The sequence below is a fragment of the Centropristis striata genome, chromosome 6 (genome assembly GCF_030273125.1).
Source record: "Centropristis striata isolate RG_2023a ecotype Rhode Island chromosome 6, C.striata_1.0, whole genome shotgun sequence".
NCBI classification, from domain to species: domain Eukaryota; kingdom Metazoa; phylum Chordata; class Actinopteri; order Perciformes; family Serranidae; genus Centropristis; species Centropristis striata.
The window spans coordinates 6,734,637-6,746,182 of NC_081522.1; the positions used below are offsets into that span (position 1 = coordinate 6,734,637).

General features: G+C 38.5%; 1 protein-coding gene across 1 annotated transcript in view; it reads right to left on the minus strand.

Annotated features, from left to right (window-relative positions):
* Positions 1–110: 110 nt before the first annotated feature.
* Positions 111–11,546, minus strand: part of LOC131973895 (SRSF protein kinase 2-like) — an 80,009-nt gene continuing 68,573 nt past the window's right edge. The window contains exons 12-16 of the mRNA XM_059336021.1: positions 10,315–10,415; positions 8,687–8,794; positions 8,505–8,574; positions 5,763–5,855; positions 111–2,484 (exon numbers count right to left, since the gene is read on the minus strand). Of these exons, the coding sequence (XP_059192004.1) occupies positions 2,300–2,484; positions 5,763–5,855; positions 8,505–8,574; positions 8,687–8,794; positions 10,315–10,415 (557 nt within the window). The 3' untranslated portion in view covers positions 111–2,299. The remainder of the gene's footprint in view (positions 2,485–5,762; positions 5,856–8,504; positions 8,575–8,686; positions 8,795–10,314; positions 10,416–11,546) is intronic.

The window sequence follows — 11,546 nt, forward strand, 5'->3', positions numbered from 1 at the left end:
CCTTTTCTTTCTTTTGTTACCTCCAGTGACCAGTTGTAAGTTTTCTCACCCTTTTAGTGAGGTTGACTGATGCAGCTTCAAAAGCAGAAAATGCACTACATCAAGGGCCATCCATTAATTTACAATTTTATTAAATCTGTCAATGAAAAACACAGACAAGAGACGCGATTCTGTCAATGTCATCAGGAAGAACAGTCAGCATGGCTGAAAGAGTGAGATCAGGAGGTTTTGGTGCAAAAAAACAAACAAAAAAAACTCATCACATACCTTTTATTGCAAAACTGTTGATTTTTTTTTCTTTTTATCACCATCAAGAGCCCAGACAGAGCAGCACTGTTCAAGTATGGAGGGAGGGGAGAGGTGACAACTGTGTAAAAAAATCTTTCAATAATAATAATAATAATAATAATAATTAATAATAATAATAATAATGATGACAAAAAGAAATAAAAACATCTCTAAAAGACAAACACAATCACCTCAGTATAAGACGAGATTCTGTCACGGTCACAACAACCAGAGAAAAGTTGTTTTCTTTTTTTCCTCTTTTTTTTTAATGAATTAAATAGTTTTTAAAAATATCTCACCATTTACTTATACTCATCTTTTTTCATTTATTGCGAAAAATAGGCAACTGGACTAATTGTGATGATGTTTTTGTGTCTGTGTGTGTGTTTGTGTGTGACAGAGAAATAGAGATTAAGTGGAGAGATATAGTGGAACGTCTTGGAGCGTTGGCACTGAGAGCAGCAGCAGTGTGTGGCAATGCAGTACTCTCATTCAGCCACCAGGTGGCACAGTTCAGTCTGAACATTCCTCCAGGGCCAGAGCAATGGCGGCCGCCCTCCCCACTGTATCAGAGGAAGTCGAGATATGCCAACAACAGCCTGTTTTTTGGAATGATGCTTGTGTGTTGAAACTTTGTCCACGGTCGCTTATCTGCGTTGCAAGATCTCAGTTCTATGTACAAAGGTTTCAAATCCCTGAAGGACATCTACAAAGACAAGTGCAACCTCCATGTGACCATCCCCTTTCTGGAGTAGCTCAGGGATCAAAGGGGTTCCTCTATAGGGGAAAAAGGGGAATAGTACCAATCAGATCAGGTAAACGTGCCACAACAGGACTCAACAGAATTGTTCTTGGGAATAAAAGTCAGGAATGATGGTGGAGGACCAAGATTTAGGAATGTCAAAATCTGAAGAAGAGGGGGATGTAACATAGTTAGCTTCCTCAAAGGGGGCACCAAAATATCCTAATATAATTATTTCTAACAGAATGTCCAAGAGAGGTGATGAAACAGGAAAGAAACCAGCGAAATGCACAAATAAAATAACGCATCCGTCGTCCCGTTTTGTCATATCCGTTCATGCTGATCCATCAGTCTCTCCATGCATTTTAAAAATAGTCTTTAAAGACCAAGCAGTCCTCCTCCGTGTTGGATTGATTGTATTTTTTTGCTCATCCCGTCCGTTTTCTGTCTTAGTCAGAGTGGCAACTGTCAGTGTGGTGCCCCCTGGAGGACTGGCTGCCCTCCGGTTCTCTGAGGTGGCCCCTGGCAGGAGCATGCAGCTCGTTAAGGAGGGGAGTAAACAGGGAACCAAACAGGTACGAGGGGGGGTTTTGGGATTGGACTTGTGGAAGAAATCAGGGTGTAAACTTTTAGTCCAATGAGGGTGCTTTCTTCCATAGCAGGGTGAGGGAGGAAAGAAGAGGCAACTGGGCTGGAAAGAGAGGAGCAGATCTTGAGCGCAGGCTCATTATCTCCCTCAAAAACACACAAACTCGTCTGTCTTTGAGGCCCTGGCTATGTAAAGGTCATGGCAGAAGGAGCTTTTTGTTGACTTTTCTTTCACGTCACTGAAAAGATCCGCGGCTGTCAGTGGTCCATGACTGGATCCAAACAAGGTAAAATTCGGAGGAGATTAGATGGAAGGGACTGGCTGACATCTTGTCAGCAGAAAAGAAGAAAAAAGCTCATCTCTCACACTTCATCCTTGTTTGAAGTCTTTTTGGGAGATGTTTTGGAAGACACAGCTACTATGTCACGTGGTCTCCACAAGCTTGTCTTTACATTCCTTATGGGAAAAGATGAGGGGCTCGTGTGGGACTTAAGCCTACTCGGACAAGCACGAAATGCATGTGTGGGATAGGGCAAGAAAGAATAAGTCTTAATCATCTACTCCAGCTGTTTGTCGCCAGCTTCTCTCCATGTTGTTCCACAGGCTGCCACCCGGGGGATGATGTTTGGGGCTAACTGTTGGGGGACAAGGGGAGGAGGGCTTCTGATCAGAGATTGTGGCTACGAGTTGAGCCAGGGGTGGTTGAGGCATTCACCGGCCGAGGCCCTCTTCTCAGGCACCATCTCCAGCATTGGCAGAAGGAAGTGGGTGAAGTGGCCCGCGTCTTCGTGTGCCCAGCCGTACTTCTCCACCAGCACGTCAAACAGGGACCACGGCTTCAGCTTGGTGATGTGCCGCAGCTCACCTGCAGGGGGCGATAGGGAGCAGAGTCAATGACAGCCAGAGGATGTTGGAAGAAGAGAGAGTGGCCAAGTTTAGAAGGTTAGTTCACCCAAATTACACTGTAAAACTGACAAAACAGTTTTTTTTTAAATTGTTTTCAATAGTCCTATGAAAAAAAAACAATTAAATGAGGAATGGTTCCTGAAAGTATTTTTTCTGTGTAGCCAAAGCCTTCATTGTTGTCCAAAAATGATTAAAAAACACATCAATAAGCTGCTCTGGCTCACATGTTTCTTAATTATCACGAACATGGGCACTGTGGCTTATTATCACTGAATTCCATATACACCATCTGCTACTGTAAATGTGCAAGAGTCCACCAAATGTGTGAAAACACATTGATAAAAATATTCCGGTTACTCTGAAGTTTGAGTCATTTGTGCTAAATCCACAGTGCCCAACTGTTTCAGAAAAGGAATGAACCTTTCCATGGGGAAAAAAAGCTATATTTGTTTGCCATTCTTAAAGATTTACACCATCTGGAGGAATGGACTTAGGGCTGAGTGCCATAGACAGGGTAGGTACGTCAGAAAGTATTTAGAGACAGACAAGCACATGGTTGGTTTGGTTTTTTTTTCATTGGATTTGTTGAAATAAGAAAAATATAGAATATATTATCATTTAACTCAAATGACATCTAGCCATGCAGGTAGTAAAAGTTATACCTTGATTGTTTCCCTTTTTCTGTAAGTCGCTTTGGACAAAAGCGTCTGCTAAATGTAAAGCTGAACTGAGAGTTCTGCCTCCACGCCAATCTAGTTAAGATGAACAGATTAAAATCTATGCTGTTCACAGCACTGAAGAAATTCAACAGCAACATCTTTTTCCTGAAACAATGTCACCCCTGTTAGCAGTCAGCAGAGTTCATAGGGGCTATTTTATTTTGTAGAAAGTAGGTGTGCGAAAAACCATAAAATTCTGTTTCAATCCAATACGAATTACAGATGCAGACACCAACACTTTCTATCAATAAAAGCAGCTAATGTATTGTCAGATGCATCAATGCGTCAATGCATCATTAATAATATATTTTCATCATCATATATAAACACCAGACATTTCTTTTTCCTTCTCTCTGTCAATCTCCCTTCCTCAGACAATTTTCCCCCAAAGAGGGTGATAAAGTAACCTTAACGTTAATCAATTAATCTGATGCGTGTTTAAATATTTTAATAGCAAACAGAAAGAGTTTATTGTGAGATTTCTCTGAACTAACAACATGATCACTGTGCACATGCATACTGCAACAGCAGACAGAACATGATCTTACATAATACAGATCTTTTTTTCTGTATTAATCTTACTGAAGACTTTGAATTGGTGATATCTATACTGTTGGTGTCAGGAGAGTAACCCTTCTAACCAGGACCATATTTCTCTTTTTATTTGAATGTTGCTGTTGAATTTTCATATGTAATCTTTCAAAGTTTTACACACACAAACAAAACTACATGCATGACCAGATCCCACAAGAAGTAAGGAGATTTTTTTTTTTTTTGGGTGAACTGACTCTTTAATCCGATGCCACAGCAGGCCATGATTCTGCAGGATTCAGCCAAACACTACAGCAGCTGATTCCACTGATTAGTTCAGCCTCTCTGTTTGAACGTGCGTTACTCAGTGAGGTGCTGTAATGATGGGAGTGAAAAACCTGTAGAGTTCTTGGCTGCAAACCGCAAGAACAGAGGGCGAGAGGTGGATAGAGAGAGACCGAGAAGTGGCTGTGTAATGGAAAAAGACGAGGGGAGGAAGGTGTTCATTATTTAAAGACAGGAGGAAAATGATTGGCTGGGAGCACAAGACTGACAGAGGTGAAAAAAAAAGTATGAGAGGATGATTAATGAGGGAGGCGATCAAGACCAAAGGTCCAGTTCAAACCACGGCTGCCATGGTAATCTCTTGTTTGCTTAACTTGTTTCCTTCATGCACACTGATTGGAGAGCACAAGATGGAGGAAAAGAAACCATAAAGATTTCCTTTATATTGTATTGATCAAGGCACAGCACATTATGTATATATAGTTACAATCTCAAAGTCTTTATCCTTATAAAAGTATGTGTGTTTCAATTGTTTTGCCTCCAATCGATGTGTCTACTAAAAAGCAGTGTGAGTGAAGGAAACAAGTTAACGAAGCCGCTCGATTGCACCTCACGGCCGAAACCAGACGGTGAGAGGCCCAGAGAGATAGAGCGAGAAAGTCAGACCAGATTAACAGAGCGCCAAGGGATAAAAGGGAGAACATTGAGACATCGAGTGCAGGCTCAGACCTCAGATAGAGACAACATCAAAGGCAGAATATTCAGGTCTCATGACACATTATGAAGAATATATGAGCAGAAAGAGAAGGAGATCGAGAGAAAGAAAAAAGAGAATATGTGAGAGAGTGCAGAGGTTATCAGCTGTACCAAACACAGATCCATACACTTACCAGGCTCAGAGATGAGCACTCGAGACCTTAGATGCAGTAAAGTAAAGCCTTACTGTTCTGAGAGTGTGACCTTACTGTCATTTTTATTGTTAATATTGCTGGTATTTCCAGGGCACTATTAATTAATTATCACCCAGCTCTTGACAACCTACCTGAAACTATCTGAACTAGAGCCCGACAGATATATCGGTTGACAGATATTATTGGCCTATGTTGGCCAAAGTTCAATCAGTATCAGTGTATATGCTGTCTGTTATGTGCTGTTATGAAAACTTATTTTACACAATATATAAAGCAGAAAATGTTGCTTGGCGTGATTTGGAAATGGTGTAGGCTATTATTTCTAATTTAAACAGTCAGAAATTGGCTTAACAGTAGTGATGTTTATTTGGCTATTTATTTTATTCTTATTTAATCTTTATTTTTATTTTCTCAGTCATCATTTATAGAATTGGCTTTCAATGTAATAAACTGTTTATATAATGTATAATAATCTATAGCAATATTAAATATTATTTTTAAAAAGTTTTATGTTTGAGAAAGTAGCTCTCTGGGTAAAAAGTGGTTCAAAGTCCACATAAAAAAAGGTCTATTTTCATTCCAGCACAAAAAATGATGATATCAGCCACCATATTGGTTATCAATGAATCTTCCCTGTCTAAAATCTATATCAGCATCTGACCAAAATGTAATTTAGAATACTGTGGCAGCACTACAAACTTTACTACAAAAAAAACTTCAACCCATCCAGACTTCTGTGCAGCTCACTACAACCCTTCACCTAACCAACCACTAACCACGATGTTGTTTACCTTTCTTGGAGAAAAACTCTCGGCTGTACTTCCCGCCAGCGACCACTTTGCGTGGGACCTTCCCAAGGAGCTCCATGATCAGAGCGATGTGGTCTGCCCACCACCACATACATCACAGAGGGAACAGGCACGGTTCAGCATTACAGCATGCACACACATCAACACGACTGGCTGTACGGGACTGACACACACTGCTGCCTTCAGGTACTGCGTGGACACGCGGCTACTTTAACACCTTGAAGTGGTGAGGACTTAATTAGATTTTTCACAGTTTTTTAGTCACAATTTCAATCAATACATCAGATTGTTACCTAAATCTACAGCAACATAAAGTTTGTATGGTGTCCATTTCTGTCCATTTTAGACATCTGTGTCCCAGTCCCACCAGCTCTCTAGTCATCGCTACCTCTTCGGTTGAAGAACTCCCGGGAATATTTTCCGGAGAGCGCAAAGTGCCTCGGAATACAGCCCAGCAGCTCTATGATGTGGGCTATATGGTCTATGGAGGAGAGAGGGAGTAGGGAGGGAGGGAGGGAGAAGAGGAGGAAGGAAAAAGGAGAAATGCAAAAGAGAGAAATGGCAACGACAAGGAAGGGGAAACTTAAACGAAAGAGAAGGAGAGAGTGAAATGGAAGGAAATTGTCAAGAGGGTAGATTGTGTGTAGGAAAGCAAAAACAGGGATATGAAGTGACAGGTAGAGAAGATCACAGACGGGTCAGGGAGGAATAAAAAGAGAGGGGAAAGGAAGGAAAAAAGAGACAGTCACAGACAGTAAAGGAGAAAAACCTGTGTTAGTGAGCTGTGCCTCCACAGCAGAAGTGGTGAAATGAAATGATCAGTCTTGGAATAAAAGTGACATGCATTCAGATTCACGAGTCAATGAACTACAACCAAAAGCTAGATTTTTAATTTGGCTTCAATGGCGGGTGATCAAAAGGCCTAAATCAGGATGTCACGATAAAGCTGAAACTGGCTTACTGCCTGTGCAAAACATGCAAAATGAGGTTAACTGTGTGTCACATGCAATGAGAGAAATAACACAATTGACTTTTAAGATCAAAGAAGATGGAGAGATAGAGGTGAGGAGGATGAGGGTGCAAATATAGGAACTGTTCTGCCTAATAGAGCGACATGTGACCAGGATATAGATGCACATATATGCTCACAGGATACAGTAACATGGCTAATGTTGCTGTCATGCTTCAGATACTGTCACCATTATACAGTTTCCTGGAAACTGATCTGTTATGCTGCAGAAGTTTATACACTGAGCATGATGACAGGAGCTGTGTGAGCCCTTTGTGCATCTATAATATTTAAACCATTCAGGTTCAGAGCAGGGTGAAGATGAGTGGAGGCATAGCAGCAGAATAAAGGGACAGGATTTACAGTTGACAGTGGATAGGGGGATTTGGGGAGAGGGGTCGCTATAGTTTAAACTAAGCTCACTTTAACCATTTTTGTCAATTTACTAGGGCTGTACCAAATGTCTTTTATTTTTACATCGAAAGCTTCTACTGATGTTTTCAAATTAGGCTCTCTTGTCATATTTCATGTTGACATCACCCTGAAAAAAAAAAAAAAAAATCCTCAAAGGTATGAAAGTGATGATGTCTTGATAGAGCGCCAAGCGAATGCAGACACATGATGTGATATTTTTTGGAATTAATTAAGTAATTTACTATTATAATGTTACAGCCAAAATATATTTTTTGTTATTGGTGCTGTTAGACCGTTGCCCTGGTAATACAGGTGTTTGTCTTACTTTGTGTCAGCAAGTAAGAGAGCAACCAGCTTTGAAAATGTTGTTTTTGAAAGGCTAAATGCAAAAAAAAAATGTGTATCGAAGCGGAAAACTTTATTTTTTTTTCATTAGATAGAATCATGCTGTGAATTTTGGAAATTATAACATCTACTTATGTTCAATCCAAATCCTATGCAGTCCCTACTGGTATCTAATTATAAAAAATCATATATCATTAATGATATTAGTATACCATAACTGTTATCTGCAACTGTTAAGAAATATGGAGTTTAAACCGAATAAAAATGAATGAATATGCAAAACAAAAAACTGCACAGCATTCGAATATTGATTTAGAATTTGAATGTCAACGTTATGGATGAAGCTATTCGGTACAGCCCTAAAATCTACAATATAACTGGTTCATATTTATCACAGTTTATGTCTATTGTTCAGATGCACTGTTAGACATTATAGCTTTACCTTATATAAATAACATGCTTACAAAACAGCAAATGCATGCTGAAAACTGTAAACTGCACAATAAAAAAGAAAGAAATAGTGGGGTCTAAAAAAATGTTGCAACAAAAAAAACACACCGTGCGTGTGGACTTGTGTTAAGTGTTTTTTCAAACTTGATCAGCAAAAATTAATTGAGATCACTTGAAGCTGTGACTGAATAATGCATGTTAGAGCACAGTTAACAACGATGCATCTGAACAATGGAGAAAATCTGGAAAGCAAACTGAGCTAAAAGAAAAGCGCACAGACACACATTCTTATATGAAATACATTCAATTGATTCCAATGTCTAATTAGAGCAGTTCATAAGACATTTAAGACACTTTGCTTTTGTATTACTGTGATAGATTCAACATTTTCCCTCATTAGTAGCTTTTTTTTTCATCTTTAAGTCAACATCAATGAGAAGTCTTCTATGTTTCTATTTTTGGAAATTAAATTTGAGTATGTACGTCATAAAGATTTAAATACTCACCCTCATCACGGGAGTAGTCCTCTCCAGAGTGAGGCTCAAACAAGTAATCTCCAGTAGCCAGCTCAAAAGCCTATAAGAGACCAAACAGAGTACTGTAGTCAAGTCTATACCAACTGTGGATAATTTAAAAGGAACTATATGTATGTGATGTGCTATATATAGAATGCATGTGTCCTCCTCACCATGCAGGCAGTGCTCCAGATGTCTGCAGGAGTGCTGTAACCGGCTCCTATCAGGACCTCAATGGAACGGTACTGTCTTGTCTGGATGTCCTCTGTAAAGTGCTTGTGCTTTAGAGAGAGGAGAGGAGAGGAGAGGAGAGGAGAGGAGAGGAGAGGAGAGGAGAGGAGAGGAGAGGAGAGGAGAGGAGAGGAGAGGAGAGGAGAGGAGAGGAGAGGAGAGGAGAGGAGAGGAGAGGAGAGGAGAGGAGAGGAGAGGAGAGGAGAGAAGAGAAGAGAAGAGAAGAGAAGAGAAGAGAAGAGAAGAGAAGAGAAGAGAAGAGAAGAGAAGAGAAGAGAAGAGAAGAGAAGAGAAGAGAAGAGAAGAGAAGAGAAGAGAAGAGAAGAGGAGAGGAGAGGAGAGGAGAGGAGAGGAGAGGAGAGGAGAGGAGAGAGGTATTGAATTATACTTTGTCTATTCATATTGATGTTTTTTTTTATTACTTTTTATTTGTCACCATGGTATCGTGACACACATGAATGTGATCACATTACATTATTAAGATATTACTGCTTATTTTGACATATGTATCCATCATGTCCTCCTTCTGGGAATTTGCATGAAGAACATTTTAAGTTGGACGATAAAATATTATTAATGTCCATAATATAAAATTAAATAGAGCAGTGATTCGAGGATTGCAATTGCAACAGTCAGAAATTGACTGAACAGTAGTGATGTTTATTTGGCTATTTATTTTATTCCTATTTAATCTTTATTCTTATTCTCTCAGCCATTATTTATAGAATTGGCTTATAACGTAATACACTGTTTATATAATGTATAATAATGTATAGCAATATTAAATATTATTTTTAAAAAGTTTTTTGTTTGAGAAAGTAGCTCTCTGGGTAAAAAGTGGTTAAAAGTCCACATAAAAAAGGTCTATTTTCATTCCAGCACAAAAAATGATGATATCAGCCACCATATTGGTTATCAATGAATCTTCCCTCTCTAAAATCTATATCAGCATCTGACCAAAATGTAATTCAGAATACTGTGGCAGCACTACAAACTTAACTACAAAAAAAACTTCAACCCATCCAGACTTCTGTGCAGCTCACTACAACCCTTCACCTAACCAACCACTAACCACGATGATGAGAGGTATTGAATTATACTTGTATGTCTATTCATATTGATGTTTTTTTAATTACTTTTTATTTGTCACCATGGTATCGTGACACACATGAATGTGATCACATTACATTATTAAGATATTACTGCTTATTTTGACATATATATCCCTCATGTCCTCCTTCTGGGAATTTTCCGTGAAGAACATTTTAAGTTGGTTGATAAAATATTATAAATGTCCATAATATAAAATTAAAGGGAGCAGTGATTCGAGGATTGCACTTGCTTTAGTCGGGAGAAAAAAAGTCCAGCTAGATCTTCTGACAAATCCAAATAAAAATATGTATGTAAACCTGCTGTTACAAACTATGAAATCCGGTGAGTTTGAATGTCAGTGATTAATAATAAAAAAGACCATGTCTACCCCCTGTGCTGCTGCTTCAATAGAATGTAAAAAGGCTTCAACTTTGTGTTTCAAAAATATGCTTCAATTAAAGTAATAACTGTGTCTTACCACCCAGCAGGCATTTCCTAGATCAGCGATTTTGACTCGAATAGATTCAGCGTTGCGCGGGTCTAGTGGGTTGATCAGGAGATCTGCAGCTCTGGCCCTGACTGGGAGAGGATAGAGGAAATAACATGGTTTATACACACAAATAGGTAGAAATAAGAAGAGTTTATACATTCTAATGTACTAATAGACAATTATTATAGACCAGAGACTCTTTTTCAACAAGGAATCCAATCTTCGTCCTAATTATCTATTTAGTGTTGTTTCCCTGGCTTTACATGGTGTTTGCATTTCCTGCGAACATTTTTGTTTTAAATCCTAATTAAGCTCCAGAGATATGATCCTAGAAGTGACCCTAGAGCTAGAAAGTTAGAGTCTAAGTTAATGGTAATAGAATGAACGCTGTGGGTGGATGAGTAATGGTGGTGGTGAGTCATTAATAATACCCAGAGGCGATATGTGGACACTAAAACATAATAACGAGCAACTGGATTATCTTCCCAGGGAACTTTAACATATGAGACCGAAAATCTGAATGCAGTGATGGTTATTCATTTTCTGCCGATCCATTATCTTACCTAAGAATTCTCATTTACATGTAGACTACAATTTTCTTTTCTTTGGCAAGAAGGAAGCATAAATCAAGCATCATAATTAAATATTTTTGTTGACCTAATATGGATGCAAGCTGATTAATACAAATAAAAAGAAGTGACAGGCGGTATCCACTCTATCCAATATTTTTTCATCATGGATTATGAAAAAATCAAACAAAAAAAATAATTCTAGTGCATTTAAGTGAGATTATAAAATAAAATGTAAGATTTATTAAAGTTGTAAGTGTGAAAATGCTAATCAAATATTTTAAAAAATGTATATAGATAAAGGGTGTTTAAAATAAATAAAATAACTGAACAGAAAAATCTGTTGAATTTGTTTCAAATTATTTCACAAAAAACAACAAAAATCTGGGTATATATTTATTCACTCATTTCACTCAAACTCTGTTTTGTCCTATTGCCAAGATTTTTTCATTATAAAAGAGAGTCGACTCTGTTGAACACGTCAATGTAAAATATGTCTTTGTTGTGTCAAAAATGTTGTAAATAGAGCAAGATAAAGAATTTTTGTTTTTTTGTTTTTGCACATGCAATATTGGAGTCAGTGGGGCAGATGGACTCTGTCCTGTCATGTTAAGGCTTATAGTGTAAAATGTGTGAGTCTGTTTGCTTAGA